Source organism: Ciconia boyciana, chromosome 4 (genome assembly GCF_034638445.1).
Source record: "Ciconia boyciana chromosome 4, ASM3463844v1, whole genome shotgun sequence".
NCBI lineage: Eukaryota > Metazoa > Chordata > Aves > Ciconiiformes > Ciconiidae > Ciconia > Ciconia boyciana.
In genome coordinates, this window is record NC_132937.1 from 79979393 (window position 1) to 79998829 (window position 19437).

At 38.6% G+C, this 19437-nt stretch overlaps 1 protein-coding gene across 4 annotated transcripts in view; it reads right to left on the bottom strand.

Moving 5' to 3' along the window:
• EPB41L4A (erythrocyte membrane protein band 4.1 like 4A) overlaps positions 1–19437 on the bottom strand; it is a 139708-nt gene that overhangs the window by 62039 nt on the left and 58232 nt on the right. For all 4 annotated transcript variants that reach the window (XM_072860301.1, XM_072860297.1, XM_072860299.1 and 1 more), the window contains 4 exons: positions 14739–14790; positions 13533–13611; positions 9714–9811; positions 5944–6064 (listed from right to left, as the gene is read on the bottom strand). In XM_072860301.1, the coding sequence (XP_072716402.1) occupies positions 5944–6064; positions 9714–9811; positions 13533–13611; positions 14739–14790 (350 nt within the window). The remainder of the gene's footprint in view (positions 1–5943; positions 6065–9713; positions 9812–13532; positions 13612–14738; positions 14791–19437) is intronic.

Sequence of the window (19437 nt, forward strand, 5' to 3'; positions counted from 1 at the left end):
ATACCATGTCCTTAAGCACCTCATCCAAACGTCTTTTAAATACCTCCAGGGATGGTGACTCAACCACTTCCCTGGGCAGCCTGTTCCAATGCTTGATAACCCTTTCAGTGAAGTAAAATTTCCTAATATCCAGTCTAAACCTCCCCTGGTGCAACTTGAGGCCATTTCCTCTTGTCCTATCACTAGTTACCTGGGAGAAGAGACCGACCCCCACCTCTCTACAACCTCCTTTCAGGTAGGTGTAGAGAGCAATAAGGTCTCCCCTCAGCCTCCTTTTCTCCAGGCTAAACAACCCCAGTTCCCTCAGCCGCTCCTCATCAGACTTGTGCTCCAGACCCTTCACCAGCTTCGCTGCCCTTCTCTGGACACGAGTCTCTGGACACGAGTTCATGGCTTCAGATAAAATATTTCTTTCTTCACAAAATCTTGCCTACAGGAAGTCACACCAACTGGTAATACCCAAGTCTGCTACTGTGAAAACAAAGTTTGGAGTCTGTCTCAAGAGATTGCCAGTTTCAAAGATCCAGCTTGCCTTCCTATCTTCAAGTACCAATTCATGAGTTAAAAACTACCATCAGCTGCATGCTGATAGGAAACAATGGGGGAAAACTGGTGGGGGAAAAAAAACTGGCTACTAGGAACATATTTGACATCTCTGATGAAGGATTTATTTTCAAAAAGAACAAAATTACTAAATAAATTCAAAAGCTTTCAACAGACTTATCCTCAGAATTTAATTTGTTCTTCCCTTAATAACTGCCATTGATACAAGAGCAAGACACTCTGTTGCAAGCCTGAAATAATTGAAACTGCATTTTCATCTTCGCTCCTTTTTAATACTTCTGCAAAAGCTACTGGACTGTTATTGGGAAAGTACAGCACATCTTGTGAAAACATCAATTCAAAAAGATGCACGTCCTGCTTCACCCTGCGATTGTTCTCTTGGGGAAATACTTCACTGCATTTGCTACCTTTCAAATTCAAGGTGTGAAGCAGAACTCAACATTTTGACTCAAGACCTGGAAAAGTCCTGCAATGTGCACATTCTCGCTTCTTGTCTCCCTATTCTCTCCAGCCTAGCAGTTACTTTCCAGGTTTTCCCAACTTTGTGTTATGCCTGACAAGGTAAAAAACACATCCAATATGAAAGATATGAAACGGCAGTGCTAGCATGAATACAATAGTATTTCAAATGCCTTCTTTGTATCTGGGAGATGGGCTGCTTCAGCTCATCTTATCCATGTAGTAGCACTGATACTGTTTCAGGTGTTAGCCCTTCTTTCCAAGGACTCCTGGAAAAGCAGCAGACCTGAAGCTTGTAAGAGAAACCCCTTTCTTCAAGAGCTGGATTTCCCAGTAGATCTGTGATTCATGTCTGTATTCAGAATATTCAGAAAACTGGATATTCAGCACATCAGCATTGCCACATCTGACATGTCTTTTATCCATTTCTGCTATAAAAGTTTACTCCACAGCTTGATTTTTTTAAATCTTGTTGGTAGTTCTCAGAAATGTAAGCAAAACGTTCACTGGAGCAGTATTGTCTTACTGAGTTTGGAGGCAGGCTAAATACCAGTCCTGAGCAAAGTGGATTACCCCATTACTGTATTAGTGCTAGAAGCCAACACCAATTTAAATACCTCTGTTAGTGTTTCCTTACTGACCATACTTAGAAAAATGCTGATGTCCTTATCCTACTCTTCTCACCTGTCTCTGAAAGTACCAAAAGGCTCAAATGTCAAATAAATGTGTGCATGTGTATAAATATTTTCACAATAATACATAATTTATAAGAAAGTGTATTTGCAAAAATATTAAAGGAAGTAAAGATGTGAGCTGGAGCTTCTGAAGGAAGCAGATGGAAGTCGGAGGAAGAAGTCCTCCCAAATGCAGATGGAGAAGACAGAACATGAAGGGGAGAGGGGAATGTCAGGGACTGAAACAATTCCCACCATTACAAAGGGTAAGTGTTTCATTTTTATCGTGTATGAAAACACAAACTCTCTGCAGCATCATACAACCTGACAATACACCCCAAAACTGAAACAGTCTTTGCAGTTGGTAATGACAGAGCAGGCAATGTAACAGCCCTGCAGCTGACATGCATCGCTCATTTAGATGGACAGAGCACCTGAGTGCCAGTGATGGCCCAAACAATACTGAAAGCTACTCTCAAAGCTAACTATCAGGGGCATTTTAGCTTTCCTTATGCCCCACTGACAGCATGTAATATCGATTCAAAATACACCAACAACTGACTTGCCAAGTATCAGCTAGTCCCAGATCTGCTGCAGTCTGGAATAGGCAATGTCAGAGGGCCAATACAAGCTCTCCCATTTGCACTGAGGGATCATATCCTTCCTCCAGGACCACGAGCATCTCCTTCCTCACGTGCAAGCCCTGAACCTGCTGCTTGCTCCTCCAGATGAGCATGACAACATAAGGTAACCTCACCCTGCTATCTGACCTTGGGATTGTCATGCTGGTTTACAGGTGGGACAGCAATTGCAGTAGGCAGGCTGCAGAGACTTGACGCAGTCAGAAAATCCCCCTACCTCTGACTTCCCTCACCTTACTTGATTTAGAAACTTGCTCAAAAAACTGCATCCTGAATGAATCCCTGAATAGCTATTGTGCCATGTAACAAACTGAGAGATAACCTGCAACCAAAACCAGCTTATCTGGAGATATCTAGCAGAATACATGCGGTGCCACTGCTGTGTTGCAAAAACACCCCGTGCTTCCATGCTGGGCTCCAGAAAGGATAAAGAAGTTCTTCCAAACCATACCACAAACCTGTCCCTAAAATGTCTTTGGTATGTGAGATAATTTGAGATATGCCCTCAGCCATTCTAGCTTCAAACTTCTTAACTAAATTGAACACTGTCAGCTGTGCAGAAGTCAATGCTGGCAGTGCTGACAATGACAGTCAGGCTGAACTAGCAATGGGTACTCCTTAGTTTTACTCTCTTTTCTGATGCTGCTAAATCCCTCACACCTAATTGCAGCCAAGCAGCAAAAGTATCAGAGCTCTAGATCAATAAGCGTATAAAAACACTAGAGACAGTGTTAAAACAGTTATCACTCCTTTTTGCAACCACTGTTCCCCCGGCTTCTGAATTTCATCTTCAAGGTTATAAACTTTTTGAGGCAAATGGGTCTTGGTCTGGTTTACTACACTAATGACTACAGAAACTTGAGAGAGAGGAATGAAGGTTGCTTAGTATCAGTATCAGTATCCTGGTACATAGCAATTCATCTCAAGTTCCACTTCTCAAACACAACTGCTGTGGTGTTGAACCAAACTCTCTGTGACTCAGTTTCCAATCTCTGGAACAGAAAAAACAGTACTTCACAAAAGGATCTGTAGTAAGGTTCTCTGTAACGCACCAATTGCTATAAGGCAGTGAGGCAACCACACAGAAATAATTATTGAACAACAGGCTCTATTCCCTGAAAAAGAAAGCTCAGGTCAATGTGGCAACTGGCACAGACTCCAACTACAGGAGGACTTTTCAAAGAGAACAGCTGTATCTCTGAGTTAATACCTATTCTCATTAAACAAGGCACAAATAACACTAACACGCAAAACTACAGGCAAGAAATTATTTAACCTTTATACAGACTGTGGCTTCATTATAGCAAGAGAATCAAGAAATCTAGATCTACATACAAGATGGCTAGCTCTGATTATCTCTACATTACTTTGACAAAGGGCATGATGAACATACTCATAAAATGTTTCTTACTGCTCTCATCTTAATGAATGGTTATATCACAATTGCACCTAACTTGGATTTGTTAGAACAAGCTTCTTTACACTTAACAGGAACATGAACTTGGAGATAAGCAAGTAAATGTTTATTTTGGCTTTATGTACAGTTGAACTTCTGGCATATGTTTTATTTTCAAAACCTATTTCATGTTTTGCATTTTTGAAGGCACTGTGGTCTAATATTTGGAACAGCAGCTTGGGAAGCCAAATCTCTCTGACTTCCAGTGCTTTCATACAGTGACTGGTGGTTCGGCCTCTGTTACTCATACACCAAGAGTACAACAACCTAAAACTAATCTCACTGAAAGTATTTCATATGTGGAAGGCCATTTCTAAAAATCAGTAAGTGGGACAAAAAGTGGCTCTGAATTGCTGGGGATTTTTTAATATTTTTTGTATGTCTAGAGACAGAGTTATACTTCCTTAAAGAAGAAGACTACTTACACAGCTGCTGCAAATGCATCTAGTATTTCAGCTATATTCACACAGGATGACTTTCTGGCTCTTCTTTCTTCACTGGAAATTATGTTCTTTGCTCCAACTTCCCTACGAGATTGCTATGTTTTTCCTCTCTATGTTGCTGCCGTTGTTCCTCTCTCAAGCACTGACAGAACCGAGGGGGCCAGAGATGGCTAGTTTGTATCTTGCTTTGCTTATCTGTTGGGCACTCCATTCCATCTCCTCGTTGTCCATATTGCAGTTTTGCTTCCTACTCCGTTGACAAGTAATCAAGGGAAGGCATTGTATGCACAAATTGCAGTTTGACAGAAAATCAACTGACTCCCAAGGCAGCATCTTGGGATCCACCATCAGGCAGAGATTATCCAGAATGTCAATGATAGTACAACTCACATGTTTTGCGTCCAAGGTGATTATTATTCCAATAACTGCAAGATGGAGAATTGAAGTTTTGCAGTCCCTGTTATAAAAATGAATCTGTCTTTTCCAGCTTTTGCCAAGGTTAAGTTGGGATTGCATGAACCTCCCAGGTCTGTTGACATACATGTTTCAGAACTCTGCAGTTCTTTGTCCTGTCTGCAGTGTGCCTAATATCCTCCTGCAATCTCTTCAACAGTTGCCCCTGCCAAGTACCATAACTCTAGCTTATTCCTGCCTTCTCAGCTCCTTCTCACACATAAGAAATGTTATCAGGTACAGTTTCAATGTCTGTGAACTTCTGTAGTGCCTTGTTCAGTAAACCAAAATTATTTCGAGGCCCACCAGATACCCTGTGTTTCCACTGCTTTAAGGTCACATGCAAAGTTTTGGAATTTGTTTGGTTTTTGTCCAGAAACCAGCACTTTGAATGCCCTGTGTTATTCAGTGCTGTCTGATGACTCTGTTTCTAGGCGCTGCTTTTTTTCTTATAAATCATATGTTCTTCCTTACCATGGAATCCATTATATTGACCACCACCAATATGTTTTATGTAAGTTATGTTGGTTAATAAAATGAAAGGACTTTATGCTTGTAAAAGCAAACTGTCTCTTTAATTCATGCAGATGTTGCAACTGAGATTATCACTTAAACCATGGGCATACAAACTGCTTTCCTGGTACCTCCTGCAATGTGAGCTGCTCCCACAAAGATTCATGCAGGTTGCTACAAGCACTCCTTCATTACCCCAGCTAAGGATCTGGCAAGAAAATAGAGGCTTCATTGTACCAAGTGCTGTACACTATTAGATTAAAAGTGGTTTTGTCCTAACACTTCATTTGAATACACAGGGCAGTGTCAAGAAAGAAATGTTATTATCCCCATTTTACAGACAGCAGACTGAGGTGTGGGCATAATAAGCAATTTGTCCAAAATTATGCAGGAAATCTGCCCTGGAACAGGGAACTGAACTCACAGATTTTTATTTCATTCTTTTTAACTACAAAACTAAGTGGAAACAAGAGTGCTATTAAAACTGCTGGTTCTGAAACACCCATACCTAGGTCTGACAGACCTTGTATTTCCAGTTATTGTCCTACTCAGCTCCTGAAAGAACAACTCCAATTATGTAAAATGTTTTTTCCTTCTGAGGAATGTAACTGGATGCCCTGTGTTCTTTCCTCGGGTCTAGAGACCTCCACTCTGCACGAGAAGCTGCTCTCTTCCCTGCCTACCAAACATCTCCAAATCTGATGTTACCTGTCAAGTTCCCAACAGTACTGAATTCTTACATCAGAGTTTTGTGTATCCGCTCTATGGCATCTTCCAGCTCTTCCTTCTGGTCTGGAACGAAGCGGTACTCCGAGACGTAACCTGCAGTGTGCTTATATGGGTCATAGTCACCCAGCTCAGCTAGAGGACACAAGAAGAAAATAAAGGTCACCTATTGTCAATGCTTTATGTTAACAAAAAAAAATGTTCTATAATCCACCTATTTGTTGCCAGCCACCTCCTTCCAACTGACTGTCAATTTACCATGCACTCGGTCAAAAAACCCAAAGACAGTACAGAACTGTTCATATTAACGCACATAAAACCAACAAAAAATGTCTTCAATCATTTTAAAAGAGAAATGGAAGGTTCAAAAAGCTAGAGGTTTTGACAGGAAATCTGCCACTTCTACAGGACTAGATATAATTTTGTCCAAGCCAGCAAAGTTGAATTTTGATGACGTATATTGTTTGGCAGCATATGTAAAATAAGTGTTGAAGAAAGTCTAGTTTTTGGAATACCTATGCCCTCGCAATAAGCTGTAATATTACAGCCAGAACTGATCCATGTTCTTGCTGGGACTTCTAACACAAATGTCAGTGTGGGAATGTGAATGGAGACAAATATCCTGAGACACCTAGAGGTATGCCCTTCTAAGGGTAAGCATTGGTTCTTGTGAGGAAACACCAGACTTCATTTTTCAATACAATATCGATGTATTTCCTGAACATTAAATTCACTTTCAAAATAAAAATATTTTTTAAAAGAATTTTCTTAAAGAAAAGAACCTAATGAATAGCTGATATAATTTTATTTGAAACAACCTTGAATTTGCATACATTAGTCATACCAGTTTACATGTTGCCATGCAATTATAAAATAAATATGCACCTTGGTCAGAACTCACTTCTACTGATCTTAACTCTAATTGTATCTATCTGAGAAACTCTGCGAAAGTTAGTATTTCAATTTTTTAATAACCCTGAGTAAAATCTGCGTAGACTGGGCTTCTCTGAGAAAAGCTTCATGGAAGGTTTCTATCCAATGCCCATTAAACCAAAAAAATAGCCAAAAGGAGGCTTCAGGAGACAAGAAAAAACAGACTCATCTCATAAGTCATGTTTCTTTCCAGAATTTAATGATGTTTGTAGAACAAGACAGTGATCTGCTCAGTAGAGATGTTGAGAAGTTTCTCTAGAAAACCTCCGTGAAAACGATGTGGTCCTTGCCCGTAGCAGGAACAAGAACAGGAATGACTACAACAGCAACAACTCCAGCATTCCCAGTAGGAAAATTGTTATATTCTGCAAACTGTGCCATCAGTAATGATTTTTCCAGCATCACCACTATAATAGTCTGCAGTCTTTGGCCATGAAAGGAGGAAACGATTCATGTGCTAAGGACAGGATCTGCCTGGAGACCAAAGATGACATGCAGGCACAACCTGCATAGAATCATAGAATCGTAGAATCATTAAGGTTGGAAAAGACCTCTAGGATCATCTAGTCCAACTGTCAACCCAACACCTCCATGCCTACTAAACCATGTCCCAAAGTACCACATTTACACGTTTTTCGAACTCCTCCAGGGATGGTGACTCCACCACCTCTCTGGGCAACCTGTTCCAATGCTAGACCACCCTTTCAGTAAAGAAATTTTTCCTAATATCCAATCTAAACCTCTCCTGACACAACTTGAGGCCATTTCCTCTTGTCCTGTCACTTGTTACGTGGGAGAAGAGACTGACCCCCACCTCACTACAACCTCCTTTCAGGTAGTTGTAGAGAGCAATAAGGTCTCCCCTCAGCCTCCTTTTCTCCAGGCTAAACAACCCCAGTTCCCTCAGCCGCTCCTCATCAGACTTGTGCTCCAGACCCTTCACCAGCTTCGCTGCCCTTCTCTGGACACGCTCCAGCACCTCAATGTCTCTCTTGTAGTGAGGGGCCCCAAACTGAACACAGTATTCGAGGTGCAGCCTCACCAGTGCCGAGTGCAGAGGGACAATCACTTCCCTAGTCCTGCTGGCCACACTAGTCCTGATACAAGCCAGGATGCCATTGGCTTTCTTGTCCACGTGGGCACACTGCCGGCTCATGTTCAGCCAGCTGTCAACCAGCACCCCCAAGTCCTTTTCCACCGGGCAGCTTTCCAGCCACTCTTCCCCAAGCATGGTGAAAGCAGAGCCTGTGGCTGGAGCAGGAGATGGGTAGAGGACTCTGGGAGAATACGTGGCCCTGGCTCTTCCTCCAGATCTCAGCAGGTTCTAGCTCCACTGGTAAAGACACCACTGATACAATTACAGAAGCAGAGCTTCTCAGCTATTACTAAATTCCCACAAACACACTTCATCTCAGTTTGGAAAAGAAAAAAGCACAGTCTGGCACATCACCCTTGGAAAGGCTGTTGACCTCAGTGCTGATGCTTTGGGTTCGTGTTTTCAGTATCTGACACAGACATTTCTCAGGTGTCTTTGTATACTTTGAACAACTGCAGGCCCTAAATAAAAGGACAAAGCTTTTTATAGAGTCAATGGGAATGTATGCTTACTGGTGCCAGGACTAACTTTAACCCACTGTCTGTAATCTTTGCCATGCTTTAACTCTGCTCTCTCATGTAAGCTTCCTCATTGTTTTCCAATAGAATATCTGAGACTAGAATCACAGGAACAGGATTTTATACCAAAACAACAGCTTCCCATAATCTAACCACCTTACAGAACGACTAAAGGACAAGAATTTATTCTTTTTACTCATTTCTCATAATATGATTAAGATGTTACCATCATTACATATTTTTCTGCTTCATACTTGCAGTATTTTTCAGGGAGGGCACATATGCCAGTAAAGTGAAACATGCATTGCGAACAGTTTTTCTGAGTATAACGTCACATTTCTTAGACAGCAAAATGAAGTTAAAAATAATTGTACAAAAATAAAAACTGCCTGAAATTTTAGCTTTTTGGAAACACATATAACACACCATGAAATTCTGTATAATGCCCACTCCCATTTCATACACAAATTATTCTGCCTTGTTATTCTAAAATGGAAATGAAAGGAGTACTATTTTTTATGTTACATTAAGTGGTGTTGAGTCACACTTGGAACACCAATAATACAAATAATCTTTGCTTAATACATATCACTCATGAGAAATCTAAATTTCACACAGAACAAATTACAGATACAGGTCCCAGCATGGCTTATCATACATTTTTGGTTACCAATTGTGTTTGAATACAGAGCTTGAGCTGTAATGAGAAAGCAATAACTAACTGGTAGACAGACAGCTCCTTTCTAATTGATTGCTAGTTCTGTCAAGTATGCAGGATATAACATCCACTTCTGAAAAGCTAACTACTGATGGGTGAATGCAAATAAATTAGAGATACAATTAAAATTCTTCACTTCAGGTCAAAACACATCCTCCCTTCAAGCATAGGTGCATTCATACTGACATAATGTAATTTTTGAAATAATCTTTTATTTGACAGACTTTGTTAGCTGGAGGCTGCCAATAGCCCATCAAATCTGTAAACCTCCTGGTGAAGGTTTTGTCATACTCTATATGCAATCCAGAGTAAGTCATAAAGTCTTAAGTACATGATAAAGTATTCCTCAGCAAGGCAAAGAGACTCTTCAGACTGACTTTTCAGTGTCTTCTTTACATTAACTTCTATCTTGCTTCTATTATATGCATAAAGTGTTAATGAAATCTTCAGTCACCACTTAAAATTAATCATAATACAGGATTAAAAGAAATAAACTCTCAGTTGGCCAGAAGAACTTACACTGAATTACATATGCTCCCAGCTGTGCTGCAGTGTTGATTGGACAAGGCAAGCGACCCTGTAAAACATCTTGCTTGACCTGCAAGAAAAACTGATACCTAAAACACAGAAAGAAAACAAAGCTATCATTTCAATATTGAGTCTGATGCTCCAAATAATGTTTCATCATTTTCCAGTCTACTGAAGACATACCACATACCGTAACTACATGACAGTCAAAAACTGTATTCCTCTCTGAATGACTTTTTCCCTATCGACCTTGAAGTAACAACTAAGATTAATCTAGTGAAAGAACCTGGTTAGGAGAGCACTCTGCAGTTTTCCCATATGCTTACATTGTGCAGATACAATTCATTTTACTCCTAAAAATGTAATTTCTCTCTTTTGACTTCCGTAGAGCAGTCAGGAACTGGGGAAGAGGGCTAGGAATTAGAAAAATTGAACAAGAAACCTATCAAAGGGCCGAAGTTTAACCTGGTCAGTGGATCAATGTAAGGGAGAACTGAGTATTGGATACTTCTTGACCCAAAGGTTTCCTCTCCACACACCAGAGTATCAACTCTAGAGCAGCAAGCAGATTTGATGGAGTCCATACTCCCATGAAAAAAATGAACAGGCATACCATCAGCAGCTAACTGTATCTGTCATAGCATAGGGTACTTTCCTTCTTGGAATAGAAATATCAGGGGCAAAAATGTAATTTTCAAATTCATAACCCCCTTCTACACTTGATGAAGTACATACTGAGAGCACTTACAGTGAAACAATATGCACAAAACAGATGGAAAAGTAAGGACAAGAAAACAAGTCATCATACAAAGGATCTCCCCATACTCATTTATAGGAAATCTTTGAAACGCTGCTTGGGTTTTGTCTGGGTAGTGCAACAGATTTACTCAGTGTTTCACATCACCCTAAGCGAATTTCTTGCACCAAGTTCATACTAAAGGTAACAATACTGAGGAGGTAACTTTATAAAGAAAAAAATGGTCATCCATACAAGCATATAGCTTTTTCATTATTCACTAATTCAACTTTATCTACCTAGAGCCATTCAGCTACACTGCAAATAATTTATTCTGTGTTAGTACAAGTTACTTATGAAAGCACCTTGGAATGATCTGTAAGTTCAAAGTGCATCTACACTGATTTCAGGGAAGTTCTCAAACTGCAGGTTACATGAGAGCTGATACACAAATCATTTAAGATCCAATCAAATTTACTAGACTTTATCCACCCAGAAGAGCCTCTGAATAAGGATACCAGTGTCTTTCTGGTTAATGATCCCCCAGAATTTGTGCTGTGACATATTATAGTAGGAATGTTCATCCTTAAAAAAATGGCTAATATTCTCCATGTTAAAGGACCATGACACTGCATAAGAATTTTCTGGGAATTCAGAAAATTCAGGCAACACAAAGCACATACACTCCATGTTTCCTCACTCTAAGCAGTATCTCAGTACTGCTTCTAGCTTATGCTTGCCAGTCCTACCTAGACAAATTGTATCTGTATGAATGATAATGACAAAGATGACTCTACATCTACTGTGGAGTACACAACATCTTCTTTTTAACATGAAATGCATTTCTGATATGCACCCATCTTTCTGTTAGCACTTCTGCATCTACAGTGCAGAGCTTCATACCAGATGATGCTACAAACGTCTTTTCCAGGTAACAAGTATCTCTATTTCTGCATTCTCATAGTGTAGTCTCAAAATAAAGCAGGATAGAAAATGGCAAAAAACACCACCTCCCTGCAAAAACCAGTCAGAGCCAACTGTTAAGTGCTTAAGTAACTCCTATAAAGTGAACGATCTCAATTCCCACTGAAGCCACTAAGTTCCTCACAAAACCAGGCCTTTTGTCCAAACTTCTAGCTAAAGCACTCTCATCTTGTGCGCTGTCAGTTTTGTCATGCATATATAATAGTGCCTGAGTGCTAGTTTGCTCTAGCAAACACATCCAGCAAATGTTAATATGAATCACCGCAGTGTTAGCTTTTGCCTACAAGCCAGATAGATTTTGCTGTGAAGCAATTACAAATTTGACAGGTTTTCATTATTTGCAAATAGTAATCATGTAACACCACAGATCATCAACATCTAATAACAATAGACTCCACTCTCATATCCATTAAAATAACAAACACATGCTCCAAAGAAACCCATGGCTTAGCACAAAACAGTTAACACATCACTGGAATTACACACTTAGGCAGAAAATTATTATTATAAAGAAAAATAGGGCCTTTAATTGCTCCTAAGCAGAAGGAGGTTTTATTCTTATTATGCTTTTTTCTGAAAAGGCATACCTTCCTTCCAAGGTTTAAAAGCCTATAGGAATAAATGCTCAGAAGGTTGAGGGCATTTGACTATTCAATGTGTTTTGTTGAAGAGTGTCAATACAAGCATATCGCTTTCTTATGCCTTCCCTCTGTACCTTCTAAGGTGCAAATTCTGCATGAGCAAACACTATGCAGACATGAACAGAGACTTACTAATTATACTAAAATGCTTCTCGACTAGATTTGCACACCTGATCAGCAGTGCAAATCACTGACTGACCTCATCACTAGGCAAAGAGAAACAGTTTTTGAAAATTTAGCCCCTGTCATTTCCCAGACAGAAATCCACCCTGCCTCCCAGGTAGCAATCACAACAGATTTGGTGGCCAGAGCTGGATGGACCATCTGTCTTCTCCTGTAAGCAGGGTTGAAAGTGCTTCTGGAAAAGTACAGGAAAACTGCATCAAACATTCATGGTACAGGAGTATCACATTGCGGTCAGCTTATGCTCCTTTACCTGCAAGGTCACAGTGTTTATTATTTTTACCAGGCCAGCCTCAATATTGTTATACTGGAGTCTTCCGTTCCTGCTGTGCCAGTATGGAAACAAAAGAATTTTCTCACTCTGGTACAAGAAAAATATTCTGCCTGTGCTGCAACAACTGCCACCTTTGATTAAGGAAAATTAAAAACCCTGTGTGCATTCTAATGAATTCTCATGTGTCATATTCTTAGGACATCAAAAGAAATATTTTAGCATTTATTAATGCAAGCCAGCACACTAATTTTGTCCACCTACCTATCCAAATTCTCAAATTTCCTTTTGAACGTAAACCTAATTGTCTCAGACCTTTCATAAATAAAGCAAACAGAAAACCCTGTGCGTGAGAGTTCAGGCAAGCATGTGTGTGTATGTGTCTGTGCGCATTCGTGTGCATGTGTGCATCCTCATATTTTGTAGAGGCCAAGCTTAGTTAAAAGAATCAAAAGCATGCAACTCTTCAATTTCCTTCACATATTTTTAGAAAGACCAAAAGAAATCCTCTTGAAAAACAGGTCTGGAATTTAAGCTATGGCCAATAAAGAAGAAAATTCCGTGTATTTAGATTTGATATATATATATTTACAGTTGGACTTGATGATCTTAAAGGTCTTTTCCAACCTATACGATTCTGTGATTCTGTGATATCCAAGTAAACTCTAAATTTCATTATAGCACAATATAAATGCAGATGTGACAATGCATTCCTTAAAAAAACCCACAAATGCACATCAAGTCCCTTTGATTTTTGATGCACCAGAGAGCACCTTTTCATCTTGGGCTTCCAAATAGTTGTCCATACCAACCACTGTGAAGCTAGTTGCAATTCTTTTCCTACACATACATATTCAAGCAGAAAACATTCAGATGTTCAAGAAAAAACAAACAAACAAACAAACAAAAAAAGTCCCCACCCTGACAACATGTTCGTGGCTGGAACAGATTACTACCCTGAAATCAACAAACTACACTCTTATTAAATACTGTACCTTGTTATTTCTTCTTTAAGTTTACACGGATCCTCTGCATAGAATTTAATGCCAAAATACAGAGTGTATGGTGGTCCAGCTGAGGGAAAAAAATATTTGGTGCAAAAGTTAGTTGTTATGAACTGTTAATTGTTATGAATTGTTAATAGCTGACTACAAAACAGCTACTAAGAAGCCTGTCTTAATATTTTATGAAACTTGAAAGTTTCAGAAAAAATCTTGCATCCACATAGCAATCTGTACATCTATATTCATTACATGAGGAAAAAAAAGTAACAAAAGGATTTTTATTAATATTTTTCTAACTTGTGTTCATTTATTCAGTTTGTCTGTCTACTTTGAGTTTTTGCTTATTTTGAAGATCTGATTTTAGATTTCATCACTAACTTACTATTTCTCCAAGATTTTTTTTTACTGCTTGATTTTGACTTTTAGATACTCTTTCCACTGAAACTTTTTGAAAAATATAATTGTGCATGAAATGTGATTCCTTGTCATAACTAATAATACTGAATACTAATCCCTTCCACACTTTGAAATATCTTACAGAGCAACTTCAATTATGTGCCACTTAATTAAGAAATATTTGGCAAAGCTTTTCTAATTTGCCTTTTGAAAATATTATTCACCCAAAATATTCAGTTAACTCAGTACCAAAATTCTTACAGCTACATTTATTCCATGCATGCTCCACTTCTACATCTTTTTATAGAAGGTCTCCAAATACTTAAGTAAAATAATCTTATCATGTTCTTTAATTATAATAAAAATAATGGATCTTGCATCTGTGATATCTGAAGAGTGACAGTAACAGCAGACACTCTATTATCAGTAAGAGGCACTACTTTACTGTCAGAAGAAAAAAGGAATCTAAGCTGGTTATGGTATGGTACAGTATGGTAGAGGTATCACAGCTACTATAAAATTAATCGTACAAGTTAAGAATAGCACCATTTATTATTCTAAAGTAAAATTTAAGCACAGAGAAATCTTTGGACAATAACCACATAAATTATTGGAAAATGATAGTGTGTTCAATCTATGTCTGAAATTTTGACACAGCTATAAACTGCAATAATAAACTTGTTCAAGAACTATCAATCTGTTGTGACTAGAATATGAATGTTGTACAGGCTGTATATATAGAACATTGCCTCTGTTACTTCATCTTCAGATACATTATTTAAGTTCAAATTAAATACTTACTGTTTATCAATTCTTTATGTTCAGCAAGGGTCTTTGCAGGATCCAGCCAGTACTGTGAGACAGATAATTATGGAAATTAGTCACTTAACATGGAAATTAATACAGAACAATTGCAATTATTTATTCACATATTGTTATTTATTAGCAGACTGACACACTTCAGTCTGCTAATGACAAACTTGTGCCAACTTCTGATCAGAGAAACACTGTCTGTACAAGCCTAATACTGCGTCTCTTCTCTGGGTGTAGGGGTCTTCCTAGAAAGAAATCTGTTTGGTGAGAGCCACCACATCTCAGGCTCATGACAAGCTGGCTCTACAGAATTATCATACTAAGTACCTGTTGGTGTCTACCTGATCTGCTATAGCTAGTATATGGATGTGCAACCTTGCTTCTTTCTTCCTGGGAGATTAACCTAAGCAGGATAACTCTAAGTTTAAACAGCAACAACAAAGCATGTAAGACAGGACATACAAGGAAAGAATGAAGGGGCTTCCCTTGTTTTCTGTAAAACAAAATACTGAATAGGGGATAGGCATAACAGCACTCTTCCAACACCCGAGAAATTGCTGTAAGAACATAGTGATCAATTTTTCTTCATGTCCACTAAGTATGAAGAAATTGGCTTACCTAGAAGCAAAGAAAAATTAGTTTTGATTTTCAGAAACAGTTTCTAGTAGCAGGGAGAGTGGATGACTGGAAATTTGCACCAAGATAGGGAGGGCACAGATTCTTCCACCGAATGGTTTACGGGACTAGTTGGACGAATGTGTCAGAGATGATCGACCTACACTTAGTACACCGCAGAGGCATGAATGGTTACAAGGGTTCCCATACCATTTGATCAACAGAGAATCCGTAGTATAATTTCTAATTACCCTGCCCCGCCTTTATCAAACTTCTAATAAAAGTTATTCTGATGTTACTGCTGACCACAGACCAGCTATGTACTTCTCATTACGGCTACACAGGTGATCAGCATCCTGCTCTTGTAATCACCCCAGCAACTTATTTCTTCCTTAGCTTGACATTTCTGTGATTCCGTTTTGGAAGAAAGTGTAGAGGCAGCTGCAAAGATGATTCTTGTCTTCCTTTTTTTCAGTCCTCTTCCCTCATACACAAGCTTTTTGGACCAGCTGAGACTGGCACCCCTTCTTAAAACACTGGAAACAAAAAGGCTGCAGAATACAATTGCTATAAAGAGCAAATTGAGGCAGATTGAATCTACTCCCTTAGTCCCCACACCTTTTTTAACTGAGGAACTACATAAAGAAACTCCTTACCTGCACCCCTGAACTAATCCTATAGAGAATAAGAATAAAACTATTAATCAAAAAATCTTCCCCCTTTATCCAGAGAACTTCTCTGGATTAGAAAATTTCACTATTAGAAGGAATAGCATAAAAAAGGGAGGGAAAAACACTACAAAGCATTTGAGTGGAAAATTTCAAGCAACTAATTTCATAAGTGGTTGTAAAAACAACTATTACTTTGACAAAATGTGAAAACAAACTACTTCCATTAGCTGCTGATCCACCTGCAATAGAAACAGCTGTATGCCTTGTTCTTGGCCATTGCTATTTCAAATCCAGGAATGTTTGTTAAGAAAATTTCCTAAATTTTGAAAGAAAAAAGTATTCAGTACATGCTTGTATCGAATACATCCAATAGCTATTCAAATACAAACCCTCTTAACCTCAGCAGAAGGTGGGAAGGAAAGAAAAACTTGTCACGCTTGTTCAAATATCCTACCAGAACTCCCTATCAGCAATAATCTGAGCCAGCACAATAGGCTGATAAAGAGATTTTACAGTCAACAGGCACAAAAAAAGGCAAAATTACTCTGCAGTGCACATTCTGGCTACACAATGCAGTCAGAATGTGGTCTGACCTCTTCCCAAAAGTGGCATCACAGTATGAACAACACATTGTCAAGCTAGCTTGCTTATCATTGGCATCTTTGTGTTACACTATAAGAGTCTCAAAATCAGATCAAAATCTATCAGAGAATAACTCTTTCATTACGTTCTCCTGAAGTGAACTGAAATCAGCTTCAAGATATATTGTCTTATAGTCTTATTTGCAGTTTAGTTTTACATGCATAGGTAGACTGATTATTTGTTAAAAAAAAAAAAAAGATATTGATGGGTCATCATTCAAGTTTGCAAGTCAAGCACAGAACAGTTACAGATTTCTGGTTGTCTCTGCAACCTGAATTCCACTGTCTCTTGTATCCATGTGATTCACTAGCTGCCATGAGACAAGCCAGAATTGGCCCAGGTCATTACAGACTGTATGGGCACTTGTAGACAATACAATCAAAACAGAGTTGCATTAGAAGTCTTAATTCTCACTGGGCTGTACTTGACTTACAAGTCAGATTATATTTTTTGTACGGTCTTCTGAAGGCAATTTCCAAGCTTGGGGGAGGGGGGCAAAATTCAGAGGGAAAACTGCAAGTTCAGATTCAGAGGGAATCTGAAGAGAGGAGAGGGAACAAATCTGGTTATTCATATTGCTAAACATTTCCTTTCCTTCCCCCAGACTGAACTGGCAGAAGGAACCACACTCTCAGCCTTCATCCCGCTAAGACAGATTGCTGCTACTCGTGCCAGTGAAAATAAGCATCAGCTGGCACGAGGAAATACGCTTTTCTGGGGGTACCACGGGCCTCAAGATCTGTGTGCTGCAGAGGTGAAGTTAAACACTTCAGCTCAGACCAGTTTACTGCTGGGACAGAGAGTGGTGGGGAAGGGACAAGAATCTCGTGTGCCTTTTCATTTCCCCAGTAAGTATTTAGCATTGTGGCAATGCCACAAACCCACACTTAAAATCACTGTGTAGCTATTTATTATTACATTTTCCTGAAGAATGTAAGGGGTGGGGGGAGGAGAGGGAGATTTCTAACATTTTATTTGTAAGCCAAAGATGAATGGAATTTCATGGATAATGAAAAGGCATTTTTTGAGCCAACGTTAGACAATAAAGATGAGAACATTTACAAAACCAAGAACCACGACAACAGAGCCCTCTAAGCGTACATACACATGCATACATAATAATATGTATTAGATACCTGTGAAATGTTTGCAGATACGTATAAATAGTGTAGTTACAGTTTTGAGCTCACATGTTAAAGTGCCAAGAGAAATGAAACAAAAAAGCAGTGTCTTATTAATCCAATACACTTGCACAGCAGGTGCCGACAACAAACCCTGCATTCATGAATGCCAAAGTAGCTCCAACACGCAGCCTCACTCTTTTTATGTTTGGCAGCCAGTGTGCCACTTCTCAGTGATTTCCCACCTGTATCTCTCCTGCACAGACAGCAAGGGTTATCTGACTTATAAACAGCTCACCACTACTGCAAAGAGGTGGAGCGCCCAGCGTATAACCACCCAACTGCAGGGGATAAATTTTGTGAATCTGAAAGAGGAATTGAACATTTACAGAAGAAATGGGGAAAAAATAATGATTTCTAAATGGTCCTAATCAATGCAACTATCAATTACTAAAGTGATGGCTACTAGTTTACTAATTGTTATTTACAAAGACCATACAGTATTAGCTTAATTTAATAATTTTTTATTTACTAAGACTGATTATAAATGTACAATGCTATTAAAGAAAATAATTCCCTTTTAATTTTTAGGTAGAAATTATAAAAAAAAGATGTTTTAAAGTACAGCATATCTAAGAATAAACAGCCTCTATTGTCCTTTGTACTTTTACGAATCTGGATCCCATATGAGCCAGATGTGTGAGCAGCATGCATCCAAGCGCCATGCAGTATTTCATATTTAGCCCTTTTAAATGACTGCAAACATTTTTTCCACAAATCTGGAATCTTCATTCCTTGTATCTGCATAGGGTTAAACCTGGGTGGGCAAGTTCCATGAACCTGTTTGAAACAAAAATTTAACTAGGTTGAAATGTTTGCTGTGGTATTAATCAATGAAGTGTCTGGTGGAGAAAAATCTATCAACTTCAAACTAAATCCTGGGCTGTCTTAATTAGATTCTTACAAAGCTTTACCCATCATGCCACACATGCCGGTTTTTGTTCACATTTACAACAGAAAAAAACACAACTTTCAAGACAAAACCCAGTATTTTTCAATTATAATCTAAAATTATGGAGATTTTTCCACAATCTAAGACAACACTAAAAATTAGAATTATTTTGTCAGTTTTTTCTGCAAATGTTCAGTGCAAAGAATCTAAATCTGCTAAGCTCAAGACATCCTTATTATATAAGAAATGTATATACCATCAGGCAATCCCTACATACAAATGTGTAAATAATACTTCTTTCTTTTCTTTATTAGAATCTGAAGTTGTACTGATTATATTTAGTATTAGACCACCAGTGTGAGATCCTGCTACACTCCAAAAGCTTACTCTTATTGCCTTTAACTCACTTGACCATCAGCTTTGTCTAGGTTGTTTTAATCCATTAACAATCTTCTAAATTTTCTAGCTTCTAATCAACGTTATCAGTCTCCATTTTCTTTCCACTGGCTATACCATCTATTTTAACAAGCACAACAAGTCTTTTTCTTTATAGATAATTTAGTATACCATGCTTGTGGGCAAATGTCAAATTCATACAAAAACAAAAATCCATACAAAAACAACATACAAACTATGTACAGTTCATCTGTTTTTCTAAGATCTTTAGATCAAAATATACACTACAT